General features: G+C 45.2%; 1 protein-coding gene across 2 annotated transcripts in view; it reads right to left on the bottom strand.

The window, feature by feature from the left end:
- The window catches only part of PDE1B (phosphodiesterase 1B), a 1669085-nt gene that overhangs the window by 626954 nt on the left and 1022132 nt on the right, over positions 1 to 19999 (bottom strand). For both annotated transcript variants that reach the window (XM_086964603.1, XM_086964607.1), the window contains one exon: positions 4808 to 4924. In XM_086964603.1, coding sequence (XP_086820729.1) covers positions 4808 to 4924 — 117 coding nt within the window. The remainder of the gene's footprint in view (positions 1 to 4807; positions 4925 to 19999) is intronic.

Raw genomic sequence — 19999 nt, 5'->3', positions numbered from 1 at the left:
CTTATATACTCACCCTGATTGGTTTTAGATCAGCTAATTCAATCCAGCTAATGCTCGCCGAGTCCCGGTCTGCTCGTGAGCCCTTTTGACATGCTCACGCTCGGGACGCTATTCTGCGCGCATGCGCGCTACCAAAGCTCAATACTACACGCATTACGCGCCCCGACATGCTCATATTTAGAATGCTATATCGCGCGCATGCGCAAACCTGTAGATCGGTGTTTGAATCTGCCGCGGAAGATTTCTCATTAGCGCGCATGAGCAATGCCCAATTCCTGAATCAGGCAAGATCCACCCACTTTGGAATGGCAGAGCCAGCACAAGTTGCGGCTTAATGTGTAAGCGACGTGTCAATATATTTGTGTGCTACCTGACAGCAGATATTAGAGTAGGCCATAGGGACCTTTAACAGTGCTGTAGGGTCCACTGCTTGTGGGTGTGTGATAACAAGTGTTCTTTCACACGAGGTGTTTGGGCAAAAGCAGTGGTAAGAGGCACAGCACACAAATATATTGGCACGTCGCTTACACATTAAGCCACAACTTGTGCTGGCTCTGCCATTCCAAAGTGGGCGGATCTTGCCTGATTCAGGATTCGGGCATTGCTCATGCGCGCTAATGAGAAATCTTCAGCGGCAGATCCAAACACCGATCTACAGGTTTGCGCATGCGCGGGATATAGCATTCTAAATATGAGCATGTCGGGGAGCGTAATGCGTGTAGTATTGAGCTTTGGTAGAGCGCATGTGCGCAGAATAGCGTCCCGAGTGTGTGCATGTCAAAGCGGCTCACGAGCAGACCGGGACTTCGCGAGCATCAGCTGGATTCAATTAGCTGATCTAAAACCAATCAGGGCGAGTATATAAGCAGCTCTCCCTCCCCCTGTCATCACCTCCCAGACTGCTCGCAGTCTGGCCTGGAGCACCGACGGACAGGTAGGGAGGAGAGAGGTCCTCTGCCTTTACTTTTGTTTATCTTGTGAGCATTACTCTTTCCCCTTGCTTCCCCTTAGATGTTGGCTCTTCTAATGACCTTGCAGGGAGGGGAGGGTTTTTGTATCATACCTCTAGTGGTTTGTACTTACCCTAGACGTTTTGCTCACTTTTTAAATATATTTCCAATGAGCCGCTAGGGTGTACATAGACTAAGGTTCCTCCAAAATACATCAGAACTGCCCCATTAAGGAGGTTCTCTTGCAAACTGGACGTGCCACGGAGGTCATCCAAAGTCTTCCTGCATTTTTATTCTATCAGGAGCTGAGTGTTCCTTGGTTTTTGATTGTAGGTTTCTGATAATGTTTAACGCCGATGTGAGGTATTCAGACAGAGTAGTATCAGTAAGCAACTTCTTTCTCTCACTTTACATGTAAACAGATCGGGCTTCCTTCTCCGAGCAGCCAGCCGGGTGAGGTGAGGTTTTCCTCCCACATAAAGCTGGGTAAGTCAAGAATAGCTTTTCTAGAATACGATGATATTTGCACTTGCATGAAACCACGATCTGGGTTTTTGTAATGAGTAGTGCACAAATTGCACTACGGAACAATAATTGCTGATGCTGCGATGTGTTAAATTCTTTCAATAGTTTGACCCTTGTATTTCTTTATTTTTAGGAAAGAAGAGGCAGCTCTCACCTGCAAGCACGTACACTGCGTGTCTGGTAGGGTGGCAAGTGCCACAGATTTACCTAAACATTCTTATTCTATTTTTAGTTTACACAGTTTTCCATGCACTAGTTGTGTTTTTTCCTGCAGTAGCTTGCATTATTTAGCATCTAGGGCCTGAAGAAAGCCGGCTCAGTGGACCAGTACGGCTGAAACATGTCGACCACATTAGCCATAGCCAGGAGATAGTCAATATTTCTCACACTATCAGGTTATTTTAAGCATGACACTTGGACAATCTTCAATAAACATATTTTTTGTCCAAGTAGCCATTTTTAACTCTTCACACACTTGAGCACTGCACTTCACTAGAGTTCACATGGTTTGAGCATTCACCTAGGCAAGAGCCTTTCAGGAGCACGAGGTCAGGTACCCAGCAGGGTAAGGTAGCTCAGGGCTGTGGTCCTAGATCTAGATTTCCTTGAGCTCCAGATGACGAATCTCCGCCAGTAAGGGTGGGCCGATGGACTCTTTATTCTAGCCAGGTGGTGGACAAACTATTCGAATTGGGTCCCTACATTTCTGCAGCATTCGGCATTTTTCTGTTCCTTAAGAATTGACTGAGCATCTCCTATTAGTTGTATAGACTGTGATTGGGGAGCAGAGGTGTTTCAGTCCTTAATCAATTCCCCTGAGACCCTTACTTACATTGTATTTTCGCCTTTGTACTGGGCCCACTTGGAAGCGAAAGACCCTTGGCCCCTTGCAGGTTGCTACTCCAACCCTAAAAAGCAGACAACATGAGGGTGCTGCTGAATGTGTCCCAGTGTCAACAAATCACATGTTGTAATTGGGAAACAAGGGAAACCCAGAGGTAATTCACTAGGGACCTTGGGTGTTAACTTTTTACAAAAAACTGTGGACTCTAGTATTTGAGAGATCAGGGTTAGAATAGACATACACTGGATAGTTAGTATGTCCTTTGTCCAGCCGGACAGGAATTTATTTTAGAAAATGCACACAAATAGCAATGAATCATAAAGTAATGTCAAGTGGGCACAGCCCGTGACCCACAAAGAACAGGCGTGCAGTGCGGGATCGCTCTGTACAATGGTACCCTAACGCAATCAAGTCTGTTTACTGACTATTAGTACACAGACCGCCTTGTTCGCTCTTGCCTGAAATCTGTTATTGTGTCTTGTTCTTTGTGGGTCACGGGCTGTGCCCACTTGACATTACTTTATGATTCATTGCTATTTGTGTGCATTTTCTAAAATAAATTCATGTCCGCTGGACAAATGACATACTAACTATCCAGTGTATGTCTATTCTTACCCTGATCTCGCAAATACTAGGGTCACTCAGCCTGATTCATCAAGCCGGAATCGGCTCGCAAAGGGCCAGATTCTGAGAATCTGGCCCTTTGCGAGCGCTATTTTTGCATTTGGGATTCATCATCCCAAATGCAAAAATCGGTAATAGCGATTTCGCTATTTTGCGATGAATTACATTTAAGGAATCTCTATTTGAGATTCCTTAAAGGCAATTCATCATCCATATAAAATTTGAGAATTCGCAATTTCGGCCCGCTATTTACCGCGAGGTCAAACCTCGTGGTAAATAGCGAAAACTCAGAAAAATGCTTTTAAAAGCATTTTTCTGAGTTGCATGTTGCACACACATGTCCTTTGGACATGTGTGTGCGCAACACCTGTTTAAATTAGCATTTAAGGGGTGCTACAGGGTGTCCTCTGGACACCCCTGGCACCCTTTAAATCGCTATCTTATTTGCGATTAGCTAATTGCTAATCGCAAATAAGGAATACTCCCCATTCATTCCTATGGGCCTTTTGGCCCATAGGAATGAATGGGGAGTTATTCCTTATTTGCAATTAGCAATTTGCTAATCGCAAATAAGGAATCAGTAGGAATCGCAAAAATTGTTGCTATTCCTACATGAATCCCGTTTTGCGAGTCTGGAATAGCGATTCCTTATGATTCGCTATTTCAGACTCGCAAAACCTCCCAATGATGAATCAGGCTGACTGTTTTTTGTAAAAAACAAATCACATGCAGCATACTTCTCTGGCTCCAGTCTGGACGATGGATCAGTGATAGCTGCCAGGTCCACTTGGATCCCCTCATTTCCTGCACACTTTGAGAAGAAATCTGCATGAGATTGAAAGAGACACATAGGGGCAGATTTATGTCAGACTTGCGCCGCCGTTGCGACACGCAACGGCGGCATAAACGTGGCGCATCCCTGCACCCATTTACAACGTGACGCATCTGGGCAGATGCGTCACGTTGTAAAGCCCGGCGCCACATGTGGGCGTTCCGGCGCAGGGTGGGCGTTCTGGGGCAGGTGCGCCTCGCAAAAGTGCCTGCGTGAAATCTACAAGATTTCACGCAGGCACTTTTAGGCCAATGCTGCGTCAAAAACCTTTGCCTGCTTGAAGCAGGCCTAAGGTTTGACACAGCATTGGATAGATATGGCCCCCCAGAGCATTGCTGGAGCTGCGTCACGCTTGCGATGCAACTCCAGCAATGCGTCGCCTTTACGACACAGATGCGTCACGCATCTCTGCCGTTTTTGCCCCATGGTGCGCCGCATTGTAAATTCGGCGCACAATAATGGGCGCATCCCTGGGGATGCGCCCGTTATTGTAAATCTGCCCCATGGAGTGTAGGGTGGCAGAGCAAAGAGACAAGAGGAGAAAATGAAACTAGGGACCTTAGGTGTTCAGCAATCTCGCCATTCAGCAGCGTCTCTGGCAGGCTCCTGAGAAACGCTTTGGAGCCCTGCATGTATTTATTCGTTTATTTTACAAGTTAGGTTCTCTGTGGTTGGCACCAACTGGGCACTGGCAGCGGCAGAGAAAGTGCATGCGCTGCGGTTAAATTGCGTGCTGCGGATATTCTTCTGTCTTTCAGGGCAGTTGGCCTCCCAGGCACATGAAAGGGAGGAGGTTTGAAGTTGAAAGATTTCAAATTATATGAAATTGTTCAACGCTGAAAAAAAGATGAAAGAAAGGGCCAGACACAAAGCCACGTTCTGTGATAAAATGCTTGACTGACAGTCTGACAAAGGACAAAAGGCGAATCAGAGGGAATACGATATCAGGCAGGGAAAAAGAAATAAATGCACCCAGAGCAACAGAAAGTGAGAAAGAGATAAAGGGGGTGACGGGCAGATATCACGGTTCACCTTGAAGCGGCTGTTGAGATTGTGTCTTGTTAAGAGCTCGAACACGATGGTTTTCAAGGCGTGATCCTCGCTCACTCTGTTCAGTGCAAACACGTCGAAGCCCCACAGGTCCAGGTTCTGCAACACACAACAAACTGGCAATTACTTCTCGCGGCGCGGGACGAAGGACACAAGTAATACTCTGCAAGGTGACTTCCCCCCGCTGCCCAACAACAGAAGCCCATCCAATCAGGCGCCCCCACGCGCACGCGCCGCTACTTTAGCACTGTCACCCTGCCAGCCTGCGACGCACGCACATACAGGTCACTCCTTTTCAGGACGTGCTCCGATGTGGTGGGTCTGTCTGGGGTGGTGCTTAGAAACCCTGGGGCAGATTTATGTTAACTGGCGCATCCCGAGGGATGCGCCAGTTAACATGCGCCACAGTGCGCCACAGCTACGCCACCCATGGTGCGCCGCATTTATGATGCGGCGCACCATGGGGCAAAAACGGCACAGATGCGTCACGCATCTGTGCCGTAAAAGTGACGCATTGCTGGAGTTGCGTCGCAAGCGCGACGCAGCTCCAGCAATGCTCTGGGGGGGCCTATTCTTTCAATGCTGCCTCAAGCCTTACGCCTGCTTCAAGCAGGCGCAGGGTTTTGACGCGGCATTGCCCTGAAAGTGACTGAGTGAAATCTCATAGATTTCACTCAGCCACTTTCAGGAGGCGTTCCTGCGCAGGAACGCCCCCCCCTGCGCAGGAACGCCTCCTCATGGCGCAGTGCGGTACAACGTGACGCATCTCCTAGATGCGTCACGTTGTAAATAGGGCGCAGGGATGCGCCACGTTTCCGCGCCGTTGCGTCACGCAACGGTGGCGTAAACGTGGCGCAAGCCCTTCATAAATCTGCCCCCCTGTTTGTAGCAATAACACGAGGGCCTCTGAAGGTTGTAAATGCAGAGATTGAACCATGCTTGGACGGCATGCCTCCATCTTTGCATCCGCAATCAGAGTGACACAATTGCAAAGCAGCCTACTACCAAAATAATACAAGACGCAATGTAACAGGAACATATGCAGGGTGCTTGCAAAGGTGCATGAGAACTGTAGCTGCCACCCACCCAATACCGGCTGCTGACTTCTCTCCGCAGTTGATACCTTTCTATGCTTTGCAAATTGTCAGGATTGAGGGAAGCCATTTCCCCAGCCTCTTCATCCAGCTACTTGCAAGAAGTCGGAATATTGGCCGAGATGTATCAAGCCCTTTGCGATTCGAAAAGGCCAAAATTCGCCGAATTTCGGCCTTTGCGAATCGTAAACGGTATTTTTGCATGTTTTGAGATGCATGAAAAAATCGCAAAATAAAGAATTGCAAAAATGTGTGATTCCTTATTTTGCTATAGCATTTAAGGAATCGCAATTTTGCGATTCCTTAAATGCTATGCATGAAACTTTTAAATTTTGCGATTTTGGGTTAAGAAATCGCAAATTACCACCAACTTGAAGTTGGTGGTAATTTGCGAAATCTTAAAATAACCCAAAATGTTGCATTTTTAAAGGTGGCATTTGACCCACATACATGCCCATGTATGTGCGCCATATGCACTCAAATGCTGATTTCAGGGGTACAGCAGGGTGTCCTTTAGACACCCCTGCACCCTTGAAATCATTCTCATTTTGCGATTAGCAAATTGCGAATCGCAAAATGAGATGTATTTCACAAAAATTCCTATGGGCCTCCTGGCCCATAGGAATGAATGGGAAATTATTCTTATTTGCGAGTTCGCAACTTGCAAATAAAAAATATTAAGAAATCACAAAAAAATAGCGATTTTAAACATACATCCCATTTTGCGATTTCTAAATAGCGATTTGCTAAAAATCGCTATTAAGAAATCGCAAATAGGAACGATGATACATCTAGGCCTCTGACTTTTAGCAAGTCGCAAGACATTGGTGAGTTGCAATTCTACCTTAGAACGTTGCAATGTGGGTTTTTGCAATGACAAAGACATTCCACTTTGCTCACACAAAGCTTTCTGATTGTAAATGAAAACATGCTGTATTCTAAACATTCTACAACAGTATTGAATACATCTAATTTTGGTCAATATCATAAAGAAATACCAGGCACTTTGTGGCTCTTTAAGCACGCAATCACAACATTGAGGCAGCTGTTGGTGTGCTGAAACCACTCAAGGGCAATACTAAGCCAGGTTATTCACTGATGCAGCAATATGAACACAGATCACAAATGGCACAGTGTAAATTGTTTTACTCTCCATGGTTGTGAATTTGCATCATAGTGTGATTTCCCAGCATTGTGTCAAAATGCATGTGGAGCCACTGGATTTACTTGTTGGCCAAAGAGATATTACCATTCACCAGTACACTTAAGTCACCCAACCATACCTTAAAGTGTCCTCGGCTAAAGACATTCTTAAACTCAGATCCTGACTGGATGTCACTGACACATGGACATCTACAACATAACCAGCGCAGCCCAACAGAGACTGAATTGGTGCTCATAGACCGAGAAACCACCAAGCATCTCAATAGATTTCATTATAATGAGCATCTACTAGTGCCATTCACCTTCTTCCAAAAGTGTCAGCCTTACCAGGGGATTCCTTCTGATCAATCAAGAACATTTCAAGACAGGAAAACACAGGTTGCCTCCCAAAAACGTTACTGTTAATAATTAAGCCCTTCCTCCCGGTTACAAAAGTCTGATCCACTATCCAGGTCCTTTTCTTGTCATACATTGACTCAGGCAATGCTCTACTCATTTTACCCTCAGAGTCCTCATTGACACCAACTAAAATGGCTTTTCATTTAGTGCCTCAATAAATCACCAATCAAAGAAAGTGTAATCACTTTTTCCTCACAGTGAAAGATTAACTTTGGCTCCCTCTCTGTTCAAGAATTCACTGCAAAGTTTGTTGTGTGATCTACAAAGCAGTTCACCTAAGAAACCCCGACTACCTGTCCTCTATCCTCAATAACCGTGGGGCTAAAAACTGCCATAGGAGCAACTACACTACCCACATTGGAACTACAAAAGGCATTTTCAAAGTGTAAAGCTTGAATTGACCATATGTGAAGCCAGAAACCACTTAAAGAATTTTTATCTCAATGACTGACCATTTAATGAGGGCAAAATACTAAACTTGTCTATAAAAAAACTTAATATTGTGCCTTTTCCCCTGGCAACCCATTCCTGCATGGAACATTTACAGCCTGATTCATCATAGTGCCGTTTTGCGAGTTTGAAATAGCGAATCATAAGGAATCGCTATTTCAGACTCGCAAAACGGCATTCATGTAGGAATCGCAAAAATAATAGCGATTCCTACATATTCCTTATTTGCGATTAGCAAATTGCTAATCGCAAATAAGGAATAACTCCCCATTCATTCCTATGGGCCAAAAGGCCCATAGGAATGAATGGGGAGTATTCCTTATTTGCGATTAGCAATTTGCTAATCGCAAATAAGATTGCGATTTAAAGGGTGCCAGGGGTGTCCAAAGGACACCCTGTAGCACCCCTTAACAGTAAATACGAACAGATGTTGCGCACACACATGTCCAAAGGACATGTGTGTGTGTAACATGCAACTTAGAAAAATGCTTTTAAAAGCATTTTTCTAAGTTTTCGCTATTTACCACGAGGTTTGACCTCGCGGTAAATAGCAGGCCGAAATTGCGAATTCGCAATTTTAAAATGGATGATGAATTGCATTTAAGGAATCTCAAATTGAGATTCCTTAAATGTAAATCATCGCAAAATAGCGAAATCGCTATGACGGATTTTTGCATTTGGGATGATGAATCCCAAATGCAAAAATAGAGCTCGCAAAGGGCCAGATTCTCAGAATCTGGCCCTTTGCGAGCCCATTTCGCCTTCATGAATCAGGCTGTTAGTTCTTCAGTCTGCGACCCTGACTTTCTGCTCCAAAAAAATGTAACCCCCTTGAAAAGAATCTAATTTTGCTTAAGAGAATTTTGCTCAGCACAACCATCTTGACTATACCAGACAAAGATAATTTATGTATGTGCCTTTAACAGATATTATTTAACTAAACCTATAGATCACATAAACAGATTTTTACTGAAAAGATGCAATCAATCTATTCTGAGATAATAAACCCACCTTCAGACATCACCTTTGTCTTGCTTAAGTGAAGTGAGATGACCATTTTTTTTATTGTTTTTGATTACATTTTACACTAGTCCAAGCATTTATCTGCAGCCTGCATAGGAGACCTTCAAAGATCCGGATCTAAGATTTCTTCACATTTCTCACCTGGCTCTTACAGGCCCCCTCCTGTGCCCTCGCACCAGCAAACGTGCTATAAGTTTCACAGTCTTTTCTCACCTAGCACATGTACTTCTTATGAGTACTACTTGTTTCATGCATGCTTGTTTCATGCATGCTGCACAAGGGGTTGTGGTACCAGATTTTTTTAAAGAAAGTCCTGTGGCATAAGTATTTTTGTGCAATAAAAACCTTTTACAGAAATATTGCCCCATAGTAGTTAATAATGGAAAATATAAATCAAATTGAATGATATTTATGTACACAACATGAAAGACATTAAGATATTCATGTCAGACAGTATTTTAGTATATGACGCTCTCATGTACAGGCCATGAGGTTGGGTGTCTGCAGGAAAATCTGAACATAGACAATCTTCCATTCTACATGATGCTGCCCCTTGTTTGAACACCGGTCAATGGTAAAGGCTCAAGAATGTCAAGGTCAATCCTTTTCCTGGTCCTTGCCGTGTAGCAACTTTGGCATCACACTCACAACATGACAGGCAGCCCTATCAGAAAGCTGACCCCATGGCTGCTTCCTTCATGCATGCTTGGGGACTCTTGCCTGTGAGGCAACTCAGTCCCCAGAAATGAAGATATCCTCCAATCAGAAGCAATATGGTGCAGACAAATCCTGCATACTGGCAATTTACTACATAGAAAATAAATTGTTGGCCTTTAGTGGGAAACACCCTTCCTAAGCATCAAGAAACATATCAAATTCTCTCAGCGGCATTTGTAGGGTTTCTCACATTTAAAATATGATCGGGTCGCCCTACTCCATCACTGGCACACAATCATTCACAATGAGGCACACGCATGGCCACTTATTCCAAACATTTCATGGCACACTAATTATTGTACATGCAATTTAGAATACGGTGCATTAGAGCAACTCTTAAAATGTTCTAGACTTAAATTACCAAATTTCTACTGTTTGAACCACAAAAAATGAAAAGTTAAATAGGAATTCAGTTTTTACTTTTTTTTAAACTCTACCCTGCCTGGACCTTTTTAGGTCTCGGCGTCAACGCGCGGAAGCGCGTCTCCGCCGGAGATCTTTTGTCAGCGACTATCATTCCCAGGAGACAGTCCCGGGCACGCGCATCCTTCCAGGCGATTTGTAACTGGAACGCGCGCTGTGGCCAGGCGCTGTCTCCTGGGAAGCGCAAGCACCACACACGCATGCGCATACACACACACACAAGCGCCCACGCACATACATACAGAGACACCCACCCCCCTCCGCAGACATACACACACGCGCGCGCGCACACACACACACACGAGTGCACCCCCCTCTCTCCCCCGCCGTCGCACACATGCATACACACACAACGAGGGAACCGAGCCCCCCCCCCAGCCCTTTGTAACTTACCAGATCAATTCTGAGGGACTCCGCTCTCCTTCTGGCGTCGCGACTCGCGAGACGCTTTCACTCCGCCTTCTCTTCCGGTTACGTACGCAGCCCCGCCCCCGTCACAGGCGACTTTGCCTGACTTCCCGTCCTACCTGCGCTCACTGAGTTCGGGAATGACATGCATGCATAATAGGGAAATATTGCCGCAGCTGCGCCCCAGCCACACGCAGAACTGGAACACCAACAGGGCATGTGTGTAACAGGCACCACTCCTCAGCCCCCTAGCGACGGATTTGACCCCCTATGATTAATATGTGTGCACCCGAATCCCCCGAGGGGCCCACACTTGCTAGCTTTCCCCAATCAAACAATAACTCACAATAATGTGACAACCTAAATGAAGGGTTTCTATAAACGTGACGTTGTCAGGCAAAGGCAAACATCTCTCAAAGATGTGGAACAATGACAGGCGAGTTTCCCCTTTGTGGGCCCCTTCTGTAGCTATCCTGCTCCAGTCTAAACAACAATAAAGCTTGAACGTCGGCTAATGATTATAAACAATATTTAGCGCGCAAAAGAAAGTTTTCTTTCAATATATTGCAGCGTTTATGACCCCATTCCTTAATCGCAGTATCCGCGAGATTGTTCACAGTTCATCTGAAATGTAAAGTGTATTGATGGAGCTACTTTGTAATCTATTCCAGTGGATGTGCACAATTAAGCAGATACAAATCTCTCATAAACGCATTAAGTGGTAACCTACCTCGGTGGCGTTTAATTGCATTACGGGTTTTCGACATTCAATTAGAAGACCTTTCTGACAGGTTTCAGTCCCTGAGAGGAGCAAAGAAAGAGATTACCTCATACTCGTGCACCTGTGAGAGTTCTCAGGATTTCCTCAGTGCTTCTAGTATTGCAAACTTTGCACACTTAAACTGAGTGGTTAGGGTTGCGTGCGGTCACCACAAATGTGAAAAAAGACCGCTGCTTGAGTTATAATCACAAATCTCACACCAGCTGCAGCGTGACACGCTCTTCTCTGGTATATGTGCGCACAGAATGTCCAAGAGTGCACCAAAGTGAGATGTGAGAGTTAGGATGGAAAATTAATGTTTTAACAGAAAAAAGTTTACTGTTAGGTGCCAGACTCTATTCCATGGTGCAATGAGACTCGCCAACAGTAAGACTGCTAGATGGATGGAGTGAGAGTCACGCTCGATGAGTGAGACATGAGGTGTCTGGAAAAGTTCTGCTGGCCAGGGGTAACAAAGGCTGCTGCAGTCCCTGTGGCTCAGAAGGGCCCCAGCACTCCACGGGGCCACGACCCCCTCAAGGGCGCCCCCATTCAGCTTAGGGCCAAACAATATCTGTAAGATATGAGAGGCTCGTGAACCCCTCATCACATTGTGCAGGGGGCATCATTTTCAGCTATGCCGCTGCTGCTGGCCACACGCATCCCAGCGGACAGGTCAGTGTCAGGGGCTTCTGATTATTGCATGCCTTTCCTGAAAGGGCGCTGGGTAAGGAAGTGCTCATCCAGTGCTTATCCAGTTTGTGCACTAGTGACGTAATCTCTGCGCGTTGCCTCTGTCGTCCATCGCGAGTGCAGAGTAGTGAGTGCAGAGTAGTGAGTGCAGAGTACTGAGTGCAGAGTAGTGAGTAGTGAGTGCAGAGTAGTGAGTGCAGAGTAGTGAGTGCAGAGTAGTGAGTGCAGAGTAGTGAGTAGTGAGTGCAGAGTAGTGAGTGCAGAGTAGTGAGTGCAGAGTAGTGAGTAGTGAGTGCAGAGTAGTGAGTAGTGAGTGCAGAGTAGTGAGTAGTGAGTGCAGAGTAGTGAGTGCAGAGTAGTGAGTGCAGAGTAGTGAGTAGTGAGTGCAGAGTAGTGAGTGCAGAGTAGTGAGTAGTGAGTGCAGAGTAGTGAGTGCAGAGTAGTGAGTGCAGAGTAGTGAGTAGTGAGTGCAGAGTAGTGAGTAGTGAGTGCAGAGTAGTGAGTGCAGAGTAGTGAGTAGTGAGTGCAGAGTAGTGAGTAGTGAGTGCAGAGTAGTGAGTAGTGAGTGCAGAGTAGTGAGTGCAGAGTAGTGAGTGCAGAGTAGTGAGTGCAGAGTAGTGAGCGCAGAGTAGTGAGTAGTGAGTGCAGAGTAGTGAGTAGTGAGTGCAGAGTAGTGAGTAGTGAGTGCAGAGTAGTGAGTGCAGAGTAGTGAGTAGTGAGTGCAGAGTAGTGAGTGCAGAGTAGTGAGTGCAGAGTAGTGAGTGCAGAGTAGTGAGTAGTGAGTGCAGAGTAGTGAGTAGTGAGTGCAGAGTAGTGAGTGCAGAGTAGTGAGTAGCGATTGCAGAGTAGTGAGTAGTGAGTGCAGAGTAGTGAGTGCAGAGTAGTGAGTGCAGAGTAGTGAGTGCAGAGTAGTGAGTGCAGAGTAGTGAGTAGTGAGTGCAGAGTAGTGAGTAGTGAGTGCAGAGTAGTGAGTAGTGAGTGCAGAGTAGTGAGTAGTGAGTGCAGAGTAGTGAGTGCAGAGTAGTGAGTAGTGAGTGCAGAGTAGTGAGTAGTGAGTGCAGAGTAGTGAGTAGTGAGTGCAGAGTAGTGAGTGCAGAGTAGTGAGTGCAGAGTAGTGAGCGCAGAGTAGTGAGTAGTGAGTGCAGAGTAGTGAGTAGTGAGTAGTGAGTGCAGAGTAGTGAGTAGTGAGTAGTGAGTGCAGAGTAGTGAGTGCAGAGTGCAGAGTAGTGAGTGCAGAGTGAGTGTGCAGAATGCAGAGTAGTGAGTGCAGAGTAGTGAGTGCAGAGTAGTGAGTGCAGAGTAGTGAGTAGTGAGTGCAGAGTAGTGAGTATTGAGTGCAGAGTAGTGAGTAGTGAGTGCAGAGTAGTGAGTAGTGAGTGCAGAGTAGTGAGTGCAGGCTAGTGAGTAGTGAGTGCAGAGTAGTGAGTGCAGAGTGCAGAGTAGTGAGTGCAGAGTGAGTGTGCAGAATGCAGAGTAGTGAGTGCAGAGTAGTGAATGCAGAGTAGTGAGTGCAGAGTAGTGAGTGCAGAGTAGTGAGTGCAGAGTAGTGAGTAGAGAGTGCAGAGTAGTGAGTGCAGAGTAGTGAGTAGTGAGTGCAGAGTAGTGAGTAGTGAGTGCAGAGTAGTGAGTAGTGAGTGCAGAGTGCAGAGTAGTGAGTGCAGAGTGAGTGTGCAGAATGCAGAGTAGTGAGTGCAGAGTAGTGAGTGCAGAGTAGTGAGTGCAGAGTAGTGAGTGCAGAGTAGTGAGTGCAGAGTAGTGAGTGCAGGGCAGTGAGTGCAGGTGCAGAGTGGTGTGTATTGGCAATGTAAATGACAATGCCATTTATTTATGATTTAAAGAAAAAAAAAGAAATGTCATGAGCAATGCCAATAGCTCTACCTTTAATGATGCCGAGACCATTGCATTGCAAATGCTTGTTTATATTTTGATTCTATTGCATTGTGGTTCTTGATAACTGTGTCAACCTGGCCCAGGCTTTGGGGATACATTTGGCGTTCTGCCAAATATACCAAAAGAAAAGACAAAGGGGGATATTCACAAGGAAGTGGCAGACAGAGGCGTTAGCCTTCTTGTCTGAACGCCTCTCTCCGTCACTTCGGAAAAGCAAGGCTGCACCATATTCATAAGGACAAAGTGCAGCCTTGCTTTTCCTCCTGCAATGGTGCTAAGTTTCACAACTTAGCGCCAACGCAGGCACCCTTTGCACAAGAGTGAAAGGGCGCCTGCAAGTAGGGAGGTGTGTCCCTTCCTGCACATAAACAAACCTAAAATGCCAGTTTGTAACTTACATGTGTGCTGCTTTATGCAGTACACATATAAGTTACAAAACAACATTTAAAAAAAAAGTTTTGTTTAGGTGCAGGAAAGGACAACTTCCTGTACATAAACAAACCAATGCAGTTTGTATTTTCAATGTGTGCTTCACAAGCATCACACATGGAAAATGCAAAAACGAGGGGAAATAAAGCATTTCTCCTCGTATTGCCAATTTAAGACCAGGGTTTTCCTGGTCTTAAGTTTGGCGTTAGCTCCTATTTACGCTGCCCTTGTGAATAGGCGGCAGCATAAATCTCAATGGGCGTTGCGGTGGAACGCCCACTACAACACCCTCTGCATGCCCCTTTCACACTAAACACAGCGTGAAAGGGGGCCTATTCACAAGGCAGAGTTAAGCCACGTTAAGTGGCTTATGGTTGCCTTGTGAATAAGGCAAGGCCGCTATCGCCACCACAACGTCACTGAAAGTGATGTTGTGGTGGCAATAGGGGCTTGTGAATATGCCCCAAAGTATTCTGTAGTGAGAATTTACCTCCTCTGGATTTGGGTGCTGTGGAGGAGGCAGTGGCATAACGCAAAACGACTGGGCCCACCTGCAGAATGTGATGAGTGGCCCGATTTTCCAAGATCTTAGGTTGTTATTGGCCTTGGACTGAGTGGGGGCCTTTAGAAGAGTTGGGGCCCCCTGATAGGTTGGGGGTCCTCGTGCGCTGCACAAGTCTGCATTAGACCCCCAGAAAGGGTTGTTAATATGCAATGCACTTTTGTTTTCTTCTCTAACTCTTTCCTCCCAGTGACTTCCTGAGAGTCAATGTAGAGCCGAAGTGAAGCTGACAAATAGTGCAGTCGGATTCAGCTATGCTGAACATTAACAAGGACAAAAACAGTTGCTACAAATCTATTAGTATATGAGAAAATCTTCAACCTTTGAACAACATCTTTCAAGTGCATTACTGGCTTGTGTCGGAAAATGTAGTAATGATGTGAAGAAACAAAACTTTTTTAAAGAAATTGAGTGAGGATATGTGTAAAATGATCATTATGACCATTCTGACTCTGTACATGTTACGTTGCAGTGTGTTAGACCTGTCAGCTTAAGAATGGTCTAGCCCCAAACGTTTTACCTTTGATCTGCATTTTTTTGCTGCTATTGGTTTTGTTGGCCTTAGGACTCTGTGCACTTTACCACTGCTAACCAGTGCTGAAGTGTGTGTGCTCACTTCCTGAAATGTGGTAACATTGAGTTCCATCCAGTTGGCCCATTTAATTTACTTGTAAGTCCCTAGTAAAGTGGTACTACATGTACTGTCAATTAAATGCTACTAGTGGACCTGCAGCACTGCTTGCACCACCCACTTAAGTAGCCTTTTAAACATGTCTCAGGCCTGCCATTGCAGCTTGTGTGTGCAGTTTAGAACAGTCATTTCGACCTGGAAAAATAAACATTTTGCTATGCTAAAATGTCCGTTTTATTACATGTAAGCCACCCCTAAGGTAGGCTCAACACTGCTTAAAGGGCAGTGCGCAGTGTATTTAAAACAGGGGAAATCACTTTAAACATTTACATGCCCTGCTAGCGAAGTACACTTAAATTAATGTTTCACTCCTGCAAGGCCTGCCTCCCTATTAGGATAACATTGGGTTGCCATATTACATTTAATAAGTGATAGATTTCAATTGGGAGTAGGTAGGAATACCTAGTTTGTTGTCTAAAGAATTATAATTTAAACCTGTATTTTAGGGAAAAGCCAGTTTTAAGTCACAGTTCTGAAAAGGCTACTTTTAGAAAGTTGTCATTTTCTTGTCCTAATCACTGGGTGCCTGCAGGCTGTACCCTGGACCACATGACTAGGTGTATCTGGCAGTTGGTCCTTTGTGTATTGCTACCAGATGGTGAAACAAATGGAGAGTCACTGTTGGTGGTGGGGGCATCTCTTACTTGAGGAGGGAGGGGTGCTGTCACCTGCAACACTTGCATATCACAAATGCTCAACCCTAGCACACTCACAAAGAGTTTGAGCAGGGGCCAGGGCAGGGATGCAAGAAATCCCAAAGACTTCTGGGGATGGAAACATCTAGAGCCTTTGCACACACCTTTGCGCCATATGTCTAAGGAGTATGTGTGATATCCGGCATACATTTTGTACTGGAAGGTCACCCTTGCAGTACAAAATTCAAAGCTAAGACATACTTCAAAACTTTTCAAACATTGTCTGCTGTACAGTGCAGCAAAAATCAAAAGTTTGAAGAGTTTGGGGAAATAAAAACGTCACTCCTGGAAGCAGGTATGCATATTGGACTCTCAGACCCAACTCTTCAGCACACCTCTGGAACTGTGGAAGGCTCAGATGGACTGCTGTCCAGGTCTTCTGCAAGAAGGACTGCTACTCTGCTGCCATTCTGCCCTGCTGCCTGATTTAAAAAGGACTGAACCTGTATCCTGAACCCACGCCCACCAGAGTGACTCCAAGGTATAGTTGGCTGGCCTCCTGATCAGAGACTCAGGGTCATTAAAGGCACCAACTACCTTGAACCCAGCACCTGGACTCTGTCTGCCCCGAGTCTTGCCCCCCATGTGGTGCCGCCCCAATCCTGTACCCTTGGAAGTGGGAGTGAAAGTGCTCTGCCAGCAGCGTGTGGCCTAAGCAGAACCGATGCAGCGCAACGCATCGTGATGCAACGCCTTCGACTCTGTATCAGAACTGCCAGTATGTAACACATCCCCGATGCAGGAGACAGCAGGTTTTAGGAACCACCCCTGTTTGACGCCACTTCAATGCAGGACCTCACATTGCAGCCCTGCACCTCCCCAGAACTGGCACTGTGTGACGCATCCTCGACAGAGGACCTTGCACTGCAGCCCGCAGTCCATTGGAACTGCAGCTGTGCAACATATCCTCCATGCAGGATATAGAAACGCTCCACAACCTGGGTTTCAGGTACTTTATTCTATGGTTTTAACTTGGCCCATGTATCTGGCCCGCACTCCATTGCAGTCGGCCTGAATTAGTGACTTTGGCCCAATCCGGCGCAACCAGATAACCACAGTTGGAGCTTTGTGCTTCAAGGCACCACTATTTTTGCCTGAATCTTTAGAATTGCATATCTCCAGTTTTACCAATTGGATTTTTGTTGTTTTGGTCTCATATCATTTATTACACTTTACTCTATTCAAAATTGGTGTAGGATTTTTCTTGTGTTGTGTATTCAGTTTGTTACTGTTTGAATTCCTGCATAAATACTGTACAAATTGCCTCTAAGTTAAGCCTTACTGCTCAGTGCTAGGCTACCAGATGGTTAAGCACTGCTTAATTTGTGTTTTGCTGTGACTTCACCCTGGCAGGAATTGAAGTTTCTGCTTCAGTAGGGGTTCACCCACCTCAACCAGTAACCCAGTGTCTTACAGAGTTGTTCAAAGATTCTAAAAATACTTGGAATAGAAAATATTTCTCTCGAGAACCTTATCGTCTTCATTAGATTTTTTACTTACCGAGATTGTGATACTGGAATATTAGACAGGCAGGAGGCCAAGTGTCAGAGATGGCATGCTTTGACAGAGCCTAGACCAGGTATTAGTTGCCTAGCATGACGTAAGGTTATGGAGCAGGGTACATTTTATGCTCCATAATCTGAAGTAAGTATATACTACACACAATGTGCAAATGTGTTACCATATATGTATAAAGAAGCCACAATTAATATAACACAAGTATAATAATTTGTTGGATATATACTCATGTTCACTCATACTAACCAAATAATCCTTTTAATTTTCCTAATTGCAACTAGGCTTCTGAAGCCCGAAGCTTTCGTTGCTTATTTAAAGTTGTTTTTGAAAATATTAAATGTAAATGTAAATTGATACTTGTATAGCGCACTACTCACCCGCAAGGGTCTCAAGGCGCTTGTACGAATACCGCTGTGGAACCCATCCTGGCTTTCCCTGTGAGGTGTCCACTCCTGGGCACCCCCAAGGTGGAGGCCAGGCATCCTTAGCGTTGTGGGGGCCGTTGCAGAGATTAAGCAAGCTATTGCCCAGAGTTGCAGAGTGGGACTCCATGATTGGAATAGGCACTGAGGCAAGAATTATCAGGCCCGTGGAATTTTGAGCCCAAGACCCACCGAGGCGGGGAATTGAACCCTGGTCCCAGGCTAGACCTCTGCATCAGGGTATGCCGCTCTAATCATTGAACTACACTTCTCCACTTGTGTATCCCTTGTAGGGAACCCGATAACCTTCAATAGCTCATTGTTTAGTTTGTACAAGTTTATTTATTTATTTATAAAGTTAGTTTTGATTGAAAGGCTCCTGTGATTTACATTGTGTGTAGGGAATGAGAAGAGCCTCCTGTACCAGACGGACCGGGTTGCTGATATCTCCAATGCCTTGCAGCTGTGTGAGCGTTTGTTTGGCAACGGAAAAGTAGGGAATGTACCTGCTCCCAGAAGACGGTGCAACCTAATGGACCCCATCTGTGGGGAGTACAAGAGAAAGAGTTCTGGATACATTATACTATTTTAACTGTGTGTCTTCATTTATTAAGGGCAGATCCTATCCTGACTTTGCTGAGAGACTTTTCAATAAGTCTGCTACTGGAGACCTCATATTCTCAAGTTCTCAAGTCAGTCCCTTGAACACCATGCCTTATGTTCTGTACCTTAACTTGATTTATTTCAGGCGGATAACTTTTGCTTAGGATTTCCCCTTTACAACTTTCAGATGCTTTACTTAGATTAGGAAAGGTCCTTTATGGAACTGATATATACTCTATTTTGCATTTTGTATGGTATTATGATTTGGATTACCCTTTACCTGACAGATTTAGGTGGTTTGATTAACAATACTGAATTGTATCCTTACTTGATTGACTGATTTACTAAATGAATAAGATCTGTAACTTTGACTAATTAGTTAATAAACCTTTATGGTTGGAAACCATTCTCTCTGTTATTTCTGTTGAACCAAATGGGTTTCACTGTAATTTGAGAATTGATGTTTAGATGTTAACTCCAAGAACACACTTTTAGCTGCTAGCCAGTGGTCCATATGACCAGTGGCACAATCTATTTGATGACTGTCCTCGAGGCATAAAGTATAGACAGTTATACTGCATCAGTTTCTAGAGTCAAATTGCTTGCTGTCCGAACTGTAGTGTAATACTCGGCCAGATTCCCTCAATTGTAATGCAATTAAGCACAGCAACCAAAGTTGAGAGAGACCAGGGCAGCGCCATATCGACAAAGATTTGGAACTGCTGCTGTCATCTCCACTGCTGGCGCACAAGCATACTAGCTAAAGCCAAGCACTCACCTTTGCGCCATAGGTCTAAGGAGTATGTGTGATATCTGGCATACATTTTGTACTGGAAGGTCACCCTTGCAGTACAAAATTCAAAGTGAAGACAAACTTCAAAACTTTTCAAACATTGTGTGCAGTACAGTGCAGCACACATCCAAAGTTTGAAGAGTTTGGAGAAATAAAAGCCCCCTCTACAAATGTTAGTAGATGTGCTTTGCATCAAAAGCATGGGTGGTTGCATGGTAATGCCCATGTACCATCTCTCAGACACCCCTTTGACACAAAGTAAAGCAAACTAGGGCAGTCCACTTTGCATTACTTGAGGCCTACGCTCCTCCTCTGCATGTCTGGTGACGGCCCCCAGAGTTCAGAGGATAAGGATGGGAGGTCAGTCGTTTAGCTTTGCGGCCGCTAGACTCTGGAACTCTCTTCCGCTCTTGCTAAGGAGTAAGGGTGAATTCGTAGCT

This window comes from Lissotriton vulgaris, chromosome 1_1 (assembly GCF_964263255.1).
Source record: "Lissotriton vulgaris chromosome 1_1, aLisVul1.2, whole genome shotgun sequence".
Taxonomy (NCBI): Eukaryota; Metazoa; Chordata; class Amphibia; order Caudata; family Salamandridae; genus Lissotriton; species Lissotriton vulgaris.
Note: the sequence above shows the minus strand (reverse complement) of the source record. Positions and strands in the feature narration are given on the sequence as shown.